This window comes from Eschscholzia californica, unplaced genomic scaffold (assembly GCF_041429995.1).
Source record: "Eschscholzia californica isolate CP2 unplaced genomic scaffold, dmEscCali1.0.p SCAF_2, whole genome shotgun sequence".
Lineage (NCBI taxonomy): Eukaryota > Viridiplantae > Streptophyta > Magnoliopsida > Ranunculales > Papaveraceae > Eschscholzia > Eschscholzia californica.
Window position 1 is genome coordinate 9,997,025 of NW_028238309.1, and position 13,643 is coordinate 10,010,667.

A 13,643-nucleotide genomic window follows, 5' to 3' on the forward strand; every position below is an offset into this window, starting at 1 on the left:
CAAGCTAAGTATTTAGGAGCTCTCCTTCTCAAACCAGGTAATCGAATTAAAAGCCATGAGTGGTTAATCGAGAAATTTCAAAAATCTTTATCTGGTTGGAAACAAAAAATGTTTTCTCAAGCGGGTCGGACTATTCTAATTAAATCCGTATTGGGCCCATATTGCACCTACCTATTTAGCTATCAACTTATACCCAGAGGGGTCATTAACAAACTATAACAAGCTGAACGTATCTTTTGGTGGGGCCATGTGGAAAATGGAAAGAAACTTCATTTTATTCGATGGGACATTATTAGCTGCCTCAAACAAAAAGGGGGCCTAGGCATCAGGACCTTAACACAGGTCAACGAGGCTCTTATAGCCAAGATGACCTGGAGACTATTGACCAACCCAACAGCAGTCTGGGTCAAGTTATTGAAGGGCAAATATGTCTTTTTTGACGACTTCTGGTCGTCCCCTACCCCTCCATCTCCTTCTCCTTTTTGGAGATCTATTCTCCACACAAGAGAGATCATGGAGAAGAATGTATTATGGATCATAGGTGATGGTTCGACTGTTAAGATTAATTTAGACCCTTGGATCCCATCTACACCCAACCACAGGCCCATCATGAAAAGAGATCTTCCATCCAATATCTTTTGGGTCGCAGACCTAATTAATCCTCAAACTAACGATTGGAATATGCAGATGATAAATTATTATTTCGATGATATCACAGTTCAGGCTATCACAGGGATGAAAATTGTTTCTAGAACTAAACAGGATAGGCTAATTTGGTGTCCTACAGACAACGGAAAATTCTCACCAAAGTCGTACTATACAGAGATTAAAGTACTTCCAAATCTTAGTGAAAAAGCACAAAATTTCCCATGGAAGCAGTTTTGGAAGATGAAGGAGATGAAACCAAACACACAAATATTCATATGGAAACTTATACATGATGGATTAGATAATCTCAGTAACATAGGGAGAAGGATAGATGCTATACCTCAATCATGTCGGATGTGTGAGTTAAATGAACCAGAATCCTTAGACCATCTCTTTGGTTCCTGTCCAATGTTCAAACAGTTTTTGAGTCTGGCTGGAGAAGATAACCAAACTCATATGAGTATAAACCCAGTAGATCGACTCAAGATTATACTCGAATCTCAGAATCATAGAGAAGATAAGTGGTATAAGATTACAACTTTAATGTGGAACTGGTGGAAAGCTAGAAATGAACTTATCCTTCGAAACAAAATTCCGGATATAAACAGATGCTGGTGGCAGACATGCGAAGATCTAAGGTATGGTTCTTTAACCTTCAACTCGATTTCCTCTAACTTTTCCCCCAGTACAGACAGATGGTGTCCTCCACCGATGGGTTTCATCAAAATCAACTTCGATGGCTCTTACAAAGAGAGCAGAGCTGCATGCGCAGCAGTAGCAAGAGACGAGAATGGGAGTATACAAGATGTTCGAACAGATCAGTTCTTGCCGATTTCGCCATTACACAGCGAGATGTTAGGGTTTCGGTCGGCGGTCGAAATGGCCGAAGAGAGGAGGGATTTGTTTTATATCATTGAAGGTGACTCTAGGGTTTTGCTAGAGTTAATCTCGACCGTCGAACCAACGATCCCGTGGCGCTTAATGGATGAAATCAACGATCTCAGAGCCCGCACGCGTCAGCTGAAGCTAACTCTGGCTTACTGCCCACGTGAATTCAACTCAATGGCACACGGGTTGGCAGCTGGCGTTTCACCCCCTTGAATTGGGGAGTTTTCTAATTTAGTCCCAGGGATAACGTTGTTGTTATGTACTTTTACCCCTCATCGTTGTTGTGGTGTGGGTGTACTGTTGTAACACCTTTATTTGAATGTTATGTGTATTTCCTCAAAAAAAAAAAAAAAAAATTTTTGCAATATTACTATCTTATTTGCCCGTCAAATTAAACGGGCATTGGGAGGCAAAGAAGAACATTTTACATGTCTGCCCCGTCCGTGCACCTAATGGTCATCACTGTGAATTGTCAATACCACCTGACTCGAGTCTTTCTCTGCCCACAGGCTGCCCCCCGGTCCGATTCCCACTTCTAAGTGAGCTTGCTTGGCACGCCCGCCTGGGTACCACGCCGGCACGGCAGGGCACGTTGCTGACCACTACCCGCACACAGTTTAGTACAAAAATCAACCAGCAAACCGGGACAGACAGATGATACCGATCGTTCTTCTCCGTCTATACCCCTCTTACCGTTCTTCTCCGTCTATACCCCTCCTTTCTCGACTTCGATTTGTTAGACCAGTACCGATTACCGATACAAGTCAAGCTTGATCGCCTGATCGGAGAGTTTGTCTTTCTTCTCCTCGTAGGTCAGGTACCTCCTCAACCTCTCTCTCTCTCTCTCTCTCTCTCTCTCTCTCTCTCTCTCTCTCTCTCTCTCTCTCTCTTTCTCTCTCCTTCTCTCTCTCTCTTTCTAGGGTTTGTGTTTTGACGATTGTTTCATAAACTTTTCTATGATTCTCTTTTGAAAATGGCTTCTTTGTATTTCGGTATGCCCCTGTCCGTGTGTTATTCTTTTCAATAATGATTGTCTATAGGGCTTAATTTCCATGCTTCTACAATGATTTTTATATATGTTCTTCCTCAATTCTAGGGTTTACGTCAGTCTCTTCTTGAGCTTCTTCATGAGATTTTATAATTTGGTATAATCAGCAGGTAAACATATTTTTTTTTTCTTAATTCATTCATTATCTTGTGTCACATAGTATATAGGGTTTTGGAATGTTAGTTAGCACAGAAAAGTTCTCTTTTTTGAGAAATCTAAAATGATTGTGAACTTGGTTCTGCCCTCTCCTACAAGAGAAACATTTCAGCATGTGGTTATACTTTAATATGTTTGATACAGACTACATGGCTGAGGATTATGAAGCTGGCTATGTAGACGAGGGTATGGATGAAGAATTCCATGAAGAAATCCATGAACAAGTATTTGGTGAATTTGATTCGGAAGATGATGAAGATGACCAATTGGTTCGACTCTTTTTCCCTCCCCCCATCTCTTTGTTGAGTGTATTCAAGCTTTCAATTCGCAAATGTTAGCTTTATACTTTAATTTTATTCAGTCATGTTAGGCTTCCTCATATTATGCATTTAGTATTTGAGAAATGATACAAATCGTTATTAAGAAGAATATTTTGGTTCGTATGCAGAACAATAAGATAACAGATATTTCTGCTGCGCTAGCAAGGAAAGGGGCAGATATCCAAGGAATCCCGTGGGGTAGACTACGCATCACCAGGGAGAAGTACCGCCAGACCAGATTAGAACAATACAAAAATTATGAAAATATCGATGACTCTGGAAAGGAGTCAGAGAAGGTAATAAACATCCTTCCCTTACTATGTCATGTTTTTGCTTCTCTACTTTTTTTTTGACTTCTATTTTCAATTAGGAATGTAAATCAACACAAAAAGGTGGGAACTATTACGAGTTTCAGCGGAATACAAGGTCTGCGAAATCAAGTATTCTGCATTTCCAGGTATGAGTTAGCTTCCATAACTCTAATGTTAATAGCTTCAAAAAAAAAAAAAAACTCTAGTGTTAACTACTATGAGATATATGCATGTGTGCATTATTTATTGAGGAATTCTAATTTGTGCAAAATGGCAAAGTCAATGCTAAGTATCAGCATTATTTCTTTTGTTAAATAAAAGTAGGAGAAGAACTATGCGGTTGGGTGTGAACTTGCTCATGAGAGTTATTGAGAAGCTGATTGTGATGTAGGACAGAAATGGGAAGTTGGAAATAAGGAAGAAAATAGCTTGATTATATTATAGATATAAGAAATAACGCACTAGTATCACACCAGTACAAACTAGGAATCACTCCTAGAGCCCTTAGGCATCACACCTTTGGGGTATTTGCATCACACAAACACATAAAGCTTAACTAGCTGCTGGAATACTCTCTGTCCGTCCTCAAACAGCAGAATACAACCCTTATATATAGCCTAAAACTGACCCTTAACATCCCATACTTCTAGACTTTTAAGCTTCTAAACTCCTAGGACATAAAAGACATTAAAGAGACACTAGATGACATTAAAGACATTAAAGAGACACTAAAAGACATTAAAGACACTTAACCATCCTAATACTTAGAAACTAGTAGAATCTCCACAAAGACATGTGGATCAGACCCGCATTATTCAAGGTTCTAAGTGGGCCATTCATGCAAGACACGCCAAATCAGAATTTGGGTCTGGCAATCCTTCTTTTGACGTCTCCCATATGCCTTAAACAATTGCTTCCATTCATCTCTATCAATTCTCCCGGGCTTGAGAAAACTCGACCCCGACGAGTTAAATGCATAAAATTTCTCATCAAGGTCCTGGTCAAGTACTTTGGACTCATCATCTCTATCAATTCTCTCGGGTTTGAGAAAGCTCGACTCTGGCGAGTTAAATGCATAAAGGTCTTCGTCAAGTACTTTGAACTCATCATATCTAATCCTTGTATAGTCAGTATGTGGGTGCTCCTTCCAATTAATCCAATATCCTTGATGGGAATCCACCTCGATAGAAACACTTTGATGATCAACAATGTCTTTAGTTTCTTCGTTTTCCACTGTTAGAGATGTGGTAACGAGTCCAACAACAGATACATGGGAACTATTTTCTTCCTCCTCTAGGTCATTATACTCATAGATTCCATAATCCAATAAAGTTTCATTTTCTAGAGCTTTCTCTTCATTACTTCCGGCTGGCTCATCTCCTTTTGCAGTTTCAGGATGTTTAGCAAGATGGTGTCTTCGAGTTTCCATCTTAGCTAGTCTGTTTTGCACGTCTTTGAGTCGTTCTGTAATTTCAAAAATGATATCGTCTCGTTCATTCTCAGTTAATCTTCTCCTAAGTCCGGATCTAGTTGCCATCATGTAACCTCGCTCTGATACCAAACTGATGTAGGACAGAAATGGGAAGTTGGAAATAAGGAAGAAAATAGCTTGATTATATTATAGATATAAGAAATAACGCACTAGTATCACACCAGTACAAACTAGGAATCACTCCTAGAGCCCTTAGGCATCACACCTTTGGGGTATTTGCATCACACAAACACATAAAGCTTAACTAGCTGCTGGAATACTCTCTGTCCGTCCTCAAACAGCAGAATACAACCCTTATATATAGCCTAAAACTGACCCTTAACATCCCATACTTCTAGACTTTTAAGCTTCTAAACTCCTAGGACATAAAAGACATTAAAGAGACACTAGATGACATTAAAGACATTAAAGAGACACTAAAAGACATTAAAGACACTTAACCATCCTAATACTTAGAAACTAGTAGAATCTCCACAAAGACATGTGGATCAGACCCGCATTATTCAAGGTTCTAAGTGGGCCATTCATGCAAGACACGCCAAGTCAGAATTTGGGTCTGGCAATCCTTCTTTTGACGTCTCCCATATGCCTTAAACAATTGTTTCCATTCATCTCTATCAATTCTCCCGGGCTTGAGAAAACTCGACCCCGACGAGTTAAATGCATAAAATTTCTCATCAAGGTCCTGGTCAAGTACTTTGGACTCATCATCTCTATCAGATTGTACTTGCAGTGTTGACCAATGTTTGAAAAAACAGTTGAGGTGTATGCCTCGAGGTGCGCCTCGAGGCGTACGTATTTTAGAGTTTTGACCAAGAAAAAAACGTACGCATCTTCTGTGTAAGGTGTACGCCTATGAAAGTAGTAATGACGTATAGTCGTAGATGATGACCACTTAGAAAGAAAACGTATGTATTTTATTAGCAGTATGTCTTTTGTTACGTAAAAACGGTTTAGGCATACGCCTCCTCTTTTCTGTAGATTGTCAATAGTCGGAATTCTCTCTAGGCAAATTGTCCAGACGAAGAAATTAATCTTCAAAGGATTCTCCTTTTTCCAAGTCCACTTAGCCGATAAATAACAATTTAAAGAAGAATAGCTACTAGCTTTATATCACGATCTCACTGAAAACCCATTAACCATATCCAGCTTCTATTTTCTCATATATTCCCTCTCGGTTGGAATAATGTCATTAAAAACCTCAATGGGCGCGACCATCTCATCAAACCCCCAACCGTTAAGATTTGTTCTAAAACCCAGATCCCATGAAACAATACCTTCATAAACCTCATACTATTGAAAGATGCTTGCTTCCTTCTTAAGGAAAAGAGCAAAAAATCAAAGGAAGACTTCCATCAAGGTCTATCTAGATGCCAAGTATCTATCCAAAATTTTATTATCATACCATCCCCCAATTGAAATTTAATGGGTTTCGAGACCGTCGACCGATTAAAGATGCCTCTCCAGACTGTACACTCACAAGTTTCCATTCCAAAGTAACTCATGAACCCTGATCCGCCCCATACTTCTCCTTAATGATAAGGATACGAAGATTGTTATCGTCCACGTTAAAACGCCAAAGCTACTCTGAAACTAAGCTCGAAAAATCGAAAATCGGGACTAGTCGGCAGACCCGGGCCTAGCTACTAGTCAGGACTACAACGGGACCAGTCGGATTTAATCGGTTAACTTAATATATATATATATATATATATATATATATATATATATAATAGATACTTGTTAAGGGTCTAAAACATTTTTAGTTGATAAAAGAAAAATGTCTTAAACTCTTCTTAAGGGTCTAAATTATTTATTTAGACAATTATATGAATAATGATGTGAAGATTCAGATTTTCAAATTATTCTTATTTATTTTAGGTTTAAATATAATAATGGTAGCCTTGAAAGACTTTATCTTTCCAAGAAAATTAGCTGACCCCCTATCTACCCCAATAAATTTCCTAGGCTGCAATTAAAGAGAGAGTTCTAGAGAGAGAAAGTAAAAAGGGCTGCAATTAAAAAGAGAGTTCTAGAGAGAGAAAGTAAAATACAGCATTTTACCCTCTCTCTTCTTAAAAAAACGAACTGAAAGGACTCGTGTAAAGAAGAAGAACAAGAAGATACTATCAAAATGGAAGAAGATACCATGAAAATTGAAGAAAGAAGATACCATGTAAGTTCAAGTATATAACCCTAGAAAAACTCTTCATTTATCCCTCGGGCTTTAACTGTCTTTTTTTTGTTGAGAACTTGGGTTTAAAAAAAAAAATCTCATCTGCTGGCCGTGACTGAGTTAGTCGGCGCCTAGCCGACTAGCCGAGTCGGCCCTAGTCGGCTCTCAGGCGCTGGATAACTAGTCTGGTGAAATCGACTAGGACTTCGAGTCTTAGTCGAGCGGCTCTATGCCGCATAGCTTGCCGGCTAGGCGCCGCTTTTTAAAGCATGGCTCTGAAAGAAGGTCGCTTGGAGATTTTTGATTCCCAGGCACCTTCTCTGAAAGGTTAAAAAGAGTCTCCCACGCCACCCAATGGTCTTTCGTACCTCTAGCTTATCATGCCAAAGGGAATTCCTCATCGTGGTCTCAACTTCTCTGACCACTGACATAGGCATAGTAAAAAGAGAGACAAATGGAGCCACCAATGTAGATTTAAGGAAGACAATCTTCCCTCTCTTAAAGAGATACACAGTTGAATTAACATTTTAAGATCAGATATAAGGCACACAACTTTTCAACTGAAGATATCTTTGTAAGGTGAAAATTGACATGCCAGATAGGTGAAGTGGGACACAAAAAATGCATTTTTCAGAGAAGGGAATTCAATTTGCTAAAAGTAAGATAAAATGATGGATCCAAAATTTATCTCTAAAGATGTATATAAAATCTTCTCTAGGATATTCTTGCCTTCGACATATGGTAATGACGTAATGTAATTAACATCTTCTCTAGGATCTTCGATATGATAGTTGTAGCGTATAGGTCCTATAGGAGGATTATTTACATTTAGTGCATATAAGATTTTAGTCATGCAGAAAAGATTAAAGAAGGAAGACTTTCTGATGAAACGAAGAACAAAAATCTCATGATGTTGATTTTTTATTGAGGGGTTTGACTTGTATTCTCATTTTGTATTCTCTATCTTATTAATCTTTTTCATGGAGGCTTGTTCGCTAACTGGGGGGTGGGGACTAGGACGGAGTAGCTTGGAGAAGTTGCAATTACTTAGTTACATGATTACAAATATTTTTATATGTAACAAAGTCGTTAGGGGCGAAAGTGAAGCATATGCTTTTGAAATTTGCAAAGTGAGGCAAAATCACCCCATTATATATTATGTACACTTATATGAACATGATTTAAAGCGTATACAGTTATGAGTTTATAACAATTTGATTTTGAAGTTTATTCTTCGATGCGACATGTAAACTACTGCCTTAAATACTAATGTTCTGGTGATTGCTTATAAATTCTCGAATAAAATGTAACTTTTATACATGAAAACTGTAAGGTTCTCACCTTTAGGGACATTTACTTGACCGTTTTGGGTCTTATCTTAAGAAAGCATTTGCTGGTTATCTATGTGTGTATGGCATGGTCAACAAACTTTATTCTGTTTTACTCCACAGCTGAGGAATTTGGTATGGGCAACGTCAAAGCACGATGTGTATCTCATGTCTCACTTTTCCGTTATTCATTGGTCCTCCTTAACTTGCACTACATCAGAAGTACTCAACGTTGCAGGACATGTCGTGCCCTACGAGGTTTATAATGTTTTTTCAAAAGTTATTTGATTGCTTTTGCACACTTGGTCTTATATAGCCGAATATTTCTCCATAGATCTTCTCTTTTCTTACTCTGTTATAGAAGCATCCTGGAAGTGTATTAGAAGGATTTAATCAAATTCAAGTTAGTACACTGGCAGTAAAAGATAACTTGCTAGTGGCCGGCGGATTTCAAGGAGAACTTATCTGCATGGTAACTTCTTATTCCTGTAATTTTGTTTTTTTAATCACATGAACTAACAAATGGGTAAACTAATCTTAATTTGCGTGGAAATCCAGTATTTAGAGAATCCAGGAGTTAGCTTTTGTTCAAGAACAACTCATGATGATAATGCGATTACAAATGCTGTTGAGATTTATGACAGTCCAAGGTAAGTAATTTTCTTAACGCGATTAAGTATTCATGTACTTGCATTTTTGCTGACTTTGCTCAATGATTCATTCAGTGGCGTTGTTCACTTCACGGCTTCAAACAACGACGGTGGAGTTAGAGACTTCGATATGGAAAGATATTGTCTCTCTAATCACTTCCACTTTCCTTGGCCAGTAAATGTAAGTCTTGTATGACTAGTTGCTTTACCTATGCAAATTTATAATTGATTGACAAGCATTTTCATGTGCAAGTAGTAGTTTTTATCATCTCTATCGGATTTAATTGATTAGACTGGTGAAGTATCGAGAAAGAGGTCGGGGAATCTGCAGGGTGGAGCTTCTTGTAACACTTGAGTGTGACGCAAGTCTATCCTGACTAATTAGATACACTCCATGGGGCTAACACATTTATGAGACAAGAGCTCAATTTTAGAGTCCATAAAGGGATAAGATATAGAAAGAGATATTTTTGGTAAGATATCTAGAAGATAAGAAGATTGTCCTAACCAAAAATCAAACCTTGGAACATTTAGTGGTGTTTCATGGGCCGGAGTGGCCTATCTAAGGCAGGCATGGCCTGTCATTTAGATGGGCCGGAATGACCCGTCTAAGGCAGGCCCAGTCTGTCATTTGATGGGTCAGCCTGTCACATCGACGGGCCAGCATGGTGATCTAAACTGTCCTGGGCTAGGTTGACTTGGACCGGCCCCGTCAGGACCGTGATCACACAATGTTATATGCATATGTAAATATGTAATGCATGTATATATGTATAATATTATATGGGTATTGTGATATAATATTTGTATATAATATTAGAAAGGAAGCCTATGGTTGATCAGTTTGGAGAGGGATGTACAATCATAAAGAGAGGTTAGGCAGAATCAGAACGACTCAAGTTGGCAATGGTGAAGTTACGAGGGTCTGGCATGATATGATGCCCATGTTTCTACAACACCACTAAATTTTCTCTATGTTAAGCTCTTTACTTTAGCCTCTATGGAAGAGCGTTTGGTCAGCATGGAATAAAATTTCGTTCACTCCAAAACTTAATATACTTCATACAAATATTTCGGTTACTGTGAAAATTTTACAAATCCATGGAAATGATAGAAATGCGATGCAGTTTTATATAACAAGATTATTAAATCATAATGAAGCATAAAAATGATGTATATAACGGATTAATAGAATCTATTAGTTTGAGTGGGTATTAACAATTATACAGTTACACCGGGGGTAAATTGAATAACTTCTGGATAATAAGACTCAAAGATAACATTCTTACTAGTAATAGTTAATAATTAACAAACTATGTTAGTTTGAGAAAGCATCGTCAATTACACAGTTATATCGGGTGTTACTAAGATAAAATCAATTTAGGCAGTTAAGTCAAGGGGTAAATTAATCAGATAGATTTAAAAAACATTAAAACATAACATAAAAATCAAGGATATCTATGAAAAATCAAGAAGAAAACGATGATGAAAAAAATATAGGAGAAATGTTTTAAGTTTTTATTTCTCAGGATTTTTTGCTAGATTTCCATAATTCCATTATTATGTCAGTCAAAATGTCCATCATGTCGGTGAAAATTTTGAAATTCCCCTCGTGTCGGTGGGAACCATGCACGAAACAGTTGTAAGTGTCATTTCGTGCACCTAATCTAAATTTCCTACATATTTTGCAAATTTCAACCAAAATTTGTCGAGATTTCATACCTTGGTGGGCAATGACCATTGTGTAGCAAGCCAAAGGAGTGTAACTTGGAACTTAAACCTTAGAGAAACATAATGATTGGGAGATAGAATATGATGCTGGCTTGTTGAATAAGTTGGATCGAGTTAGAATGTTGGATGAAGAGGATACCAAACCTATAAGTGGCGTGATGGAACCTCATATCCCCTCTCAGTAAAACAGTGGTTTCTTAATTATACGAAAGGGGAGGTTGAAAATTTTGAGAGCCCTAGTTTGTTATGGAGACAGGGGATCCCAACCACAGACAGTTTTAATATTTGGGCCGGTTCTGAGGTAAGCTTTGCTGCCCACAGAGGATTAGCTCAGGAGAAGAGTGGCCATTAGACCTAATCGATGCACTATGTGCAAGAAGGGAGAGGAAAACGGGACCATTTGTTTTTACCCTGAAGTTACAAGCAAGGATTGGCAATTTTTCTCGACCAGTTACAAGTTGTCTTGAGAGTAGGCATCGACGTACTCATAAACTGTTTCAGCAATGGGAAGTTATTAAGAAACAAAAAAAAGGGAGTCTGATTTTGGAATACTATTCCTTATGTGATTGTATGGGATATTTGGAAAGTGGGGAACAGCTCCACCTTTAAAATCCAGCAAGTTACAGTGGAAGACATCATAGAAGAAATTGAAGTTTTGCTACATAGATGGTCTAGTGGAGATAAATGGGCTACATTCAAATCTTATTTGGAATTCACTTTGTCTTGGGATGCTATAATTGTAACAACATAGACTTTTCTGTTTTTTTAGCAATTTTCTGCTATACCTGTTTTATAATATGAGTGTAAAAATTTCTCGTTTAATTTGATTCAAATTCTTCATTGAAAAAATGTATATGATAATATAATGTTGAATATATATCATGCTATATTGTGTATAACGTGTATATATGTAGATTGTATCATGTTTGTTCATGTGTATATATATATATATATTACATATATATTACATATATATATTACATATATATTACATATATATATTACATATATATTACATATATAATACATGATGTACAGTAAACAACTATAGCATGTCATATGCATGCCAACAAGTGATTTTATGTCTAAAGATTGTTTTATCCTTGTTAGACCGACCAGGGCGTCCCGACCCATTAAGCACCACTAGAAGATATCTAGGTGGACCCCAGGTTGCCTAGGAAACATTAATATATACTAATGTCATCTGTTACTTTGAGTGTGGCCTCCAATCTAAATTGTATTGAATAGTCCAATGGTAAGCTATGATTGAGTGTCTATTTCCGAATGATGTCATGGATATTTGTCTTAAGCAGTTGCCTACCTAGTACCTTTGCTTGCCCTTATTGTTACATCCAGGTGCCCCAGTGAAAACTAAAACTTCATTTCTTTGCTGCTAGTTGTTGTCTAATTATATTAAGTTGAGTTTAGAAGGTAGTGCCTCCACTTCCTCTGTTGGGTAGAATCCATAAGATTGTTGGGGTTGTCACTCTAAAGAGAAGCGGGTTTGTCTAGCATTGTCGCTTTTGCACTGTAGGATCCCTTAGTACTGTCTTTACTTCATGAGGTATTATAGGTTACAATATTTCGTGACACTTCTCATTTCATGAATAGAAAATTTATTAGTCACATATGTGCAAGTGAGAGAATGCGGAGTACGAAGGATCCCTTAGTACTGTCTTTACTTCATGAGGTATTATAGGTTACAATATTTCTTGACACTTCTCATTTCATGAATAGAAAAGCATTCTCTCACTTGCACATATGTGACTAATAAATTTTTGAAACTTTTATGGCTATTTTGTTTTTTGAAATTTATATGGATATTTTATTTGTTTGTCTATATATGCAGCATACCGCTCTAAGTCCTGACTGTAAACTCCTAGTCGTTGTTGGAGACGACCCAGATGGATTATTGGTGGATTCTCAAACTGGAAAGGTCTTAATTCTCTCATTTTCTTATGCATTTGCTGGACACTAAAATGCTTTAAACCCCGTGTTGACTCTGATCTTCTTACCTGTGCAGACTATCACTTCTCTCCGCGGGCACTTCGATTATTCATTTGCATCAGCATGGAACCCAGATGGTGTTACTTTTGCCACCGGAAACCAAGATAAAACCTGCCGTGTCTGGGACACCCGAAATCTTTCTAAATCTGTTGCGGTCCTCGGGGGCAACCTTGGAGCCGCCCGATCAATCCGTTTTTCCTCTGATGGGCAGTTCATGGCAACAGCAGAGCCTGCAGATTTTGTCCATGTTTATGATGTAAAGAATGGGTATGAAAAGGAGCAGGAAATCGATTTTTTTGGCGAGATATCTGGCATTTCTTTCAGCCCAGATACAGAATCACTTTTCATTGGAGTTTGGGATCGTACTTATGGCAGCCTCTTCGAGTATAGCAGATGCCGGAATTATTCATACATCGACTCTTTCATATAAGGTATTCTTCACAATACAACTTGGTAACCATGATATCAGTATGGTAATCATCTCATAGTATAAGTAGGAAAAGCTGATTCAAGAGTTGTGAGAGTATTGAAGTTCCTGAATTCACTCTCCTATCTTCAATAATGCAGATATTTACCTTAAAATGGTGTACAAAAGGAGAGGTTATGTACAAAGAACCATAAAATCCATGTTTTAGGTCATTGGAGAGAAGGATAAAGAAAGCAGCTTATTTTCTTGAACAACAGGGAAGGCCTGCCAAACTATTTTCATCTGGATGGGTACAAAATCTGATGTGTTTATTGATGTGAGGGACAACATTTTGTTAGTTGGCAATCGGAGGCAGGAACTATGTCATTGATGGAGTTATATATATTTTTTTCTTTTATAATGAATAATATGAAATTATATGATTATCAAGTAGTGAATAAGTTAGAAAGGATTGTCATGTC

General features: G+C 37.7%; 2 protein-coding genes across 6 annotated transcripts; both read left to right on the forward strand.

Annotated features, from left to right (window-relative positions):
• The first annotated feature begins 513 nt into the window (after positions 1 to 513).
• LOC147556094 (uncharacterized) lies at positions 514 to 1,749 on the forward strand. Its single transcript, XM_086658573.1, has one exon. The coding sequence runs from the start codon at positions 514 to 516 to the stop codon at positions 1,747 to 1,749; it is 1,236 nt and encodes a 411-aa protein (XP_086514699.1).
• Positions 1,750 to 1,933: 184 nt separating this feature from the next.
• LOC147556095 (putative WD repeat-containing protein C2A9.03) lies at positions 1,934 to 13,643 on the forward strand. Of its 5 annotated transcripts, none has more exons than XM_086663847.1 (12): positions 2,017 to 2,353; positions 2,633 to 2,694; positions 2,885 to 3,009; positions 3,189 to 3,356; positions 3,431 to 3,517; positions 8,491 to 8,625; positions 8,729 to 8,839; positions 8,926 to 9,017; positions 9,093 to 9,198; positions 12,598 to 12,684; positions 12,772 to 13,186; positions 13,323 to 13,643. In XM_086663847.1, exons 3-11 carry the CDS (start codon positions 2,890 to 2,892, stop codon positions 13,183 to 13,185), a joined length of 1,320 nt encoding a protein of 439 aa, XP_086519973.1. In that variant the 5' UTR covers positions 2,017 to 2,353; positions 2,633 to 2,694; positions 2,885 to 2,889; the 3' UTR covers position 13,186; positions 13,323 to 13,643. The 5 variants fall into 5 exon arrangements, with proteins under 5 accessions (XP_086519974.1, XP_086519973.1, XP_086519976.1 ...); XM_086663849.1 differs by having other exon boundaries at positions 2,038 to 2,348; XM_086663848.1 differs by lacking the exon at positions 2,633 to 2,694 and having other exon boundaries at positions 1,934 to 2,353.

Bases quoted from the DNA above. Each gene is read 5' to 3' on its own strand.
- LOC147556094 (XM_086658573.1), top strand. From the start codon at position 514: ATGGAGAAGAATGTATTATGGATCATAGGTGATGGTTCGACTGTTAAG.
- LOC147556095 (XM_086663846.1), top strand. From the start codon at position 2,872: ATGTTTGATACAGACTACATGGCTGAGGATTATGAAGCTGGCTATGTA. The intron at 8,626-8,728 runs GTTTATAATGTT...ACTCTGTTATAG, and splicing joins GACATGTCGTGCCCTACGAG to AAGCATCCTGGAAGTGTATT. The intron at 9,018-9,092 runs GTAAGTAATTTT...TGATTCATTCAG, and splicing joins GAGATTTATGACAGTCCAAG to TGGCGTTGTTCACTTCACGG.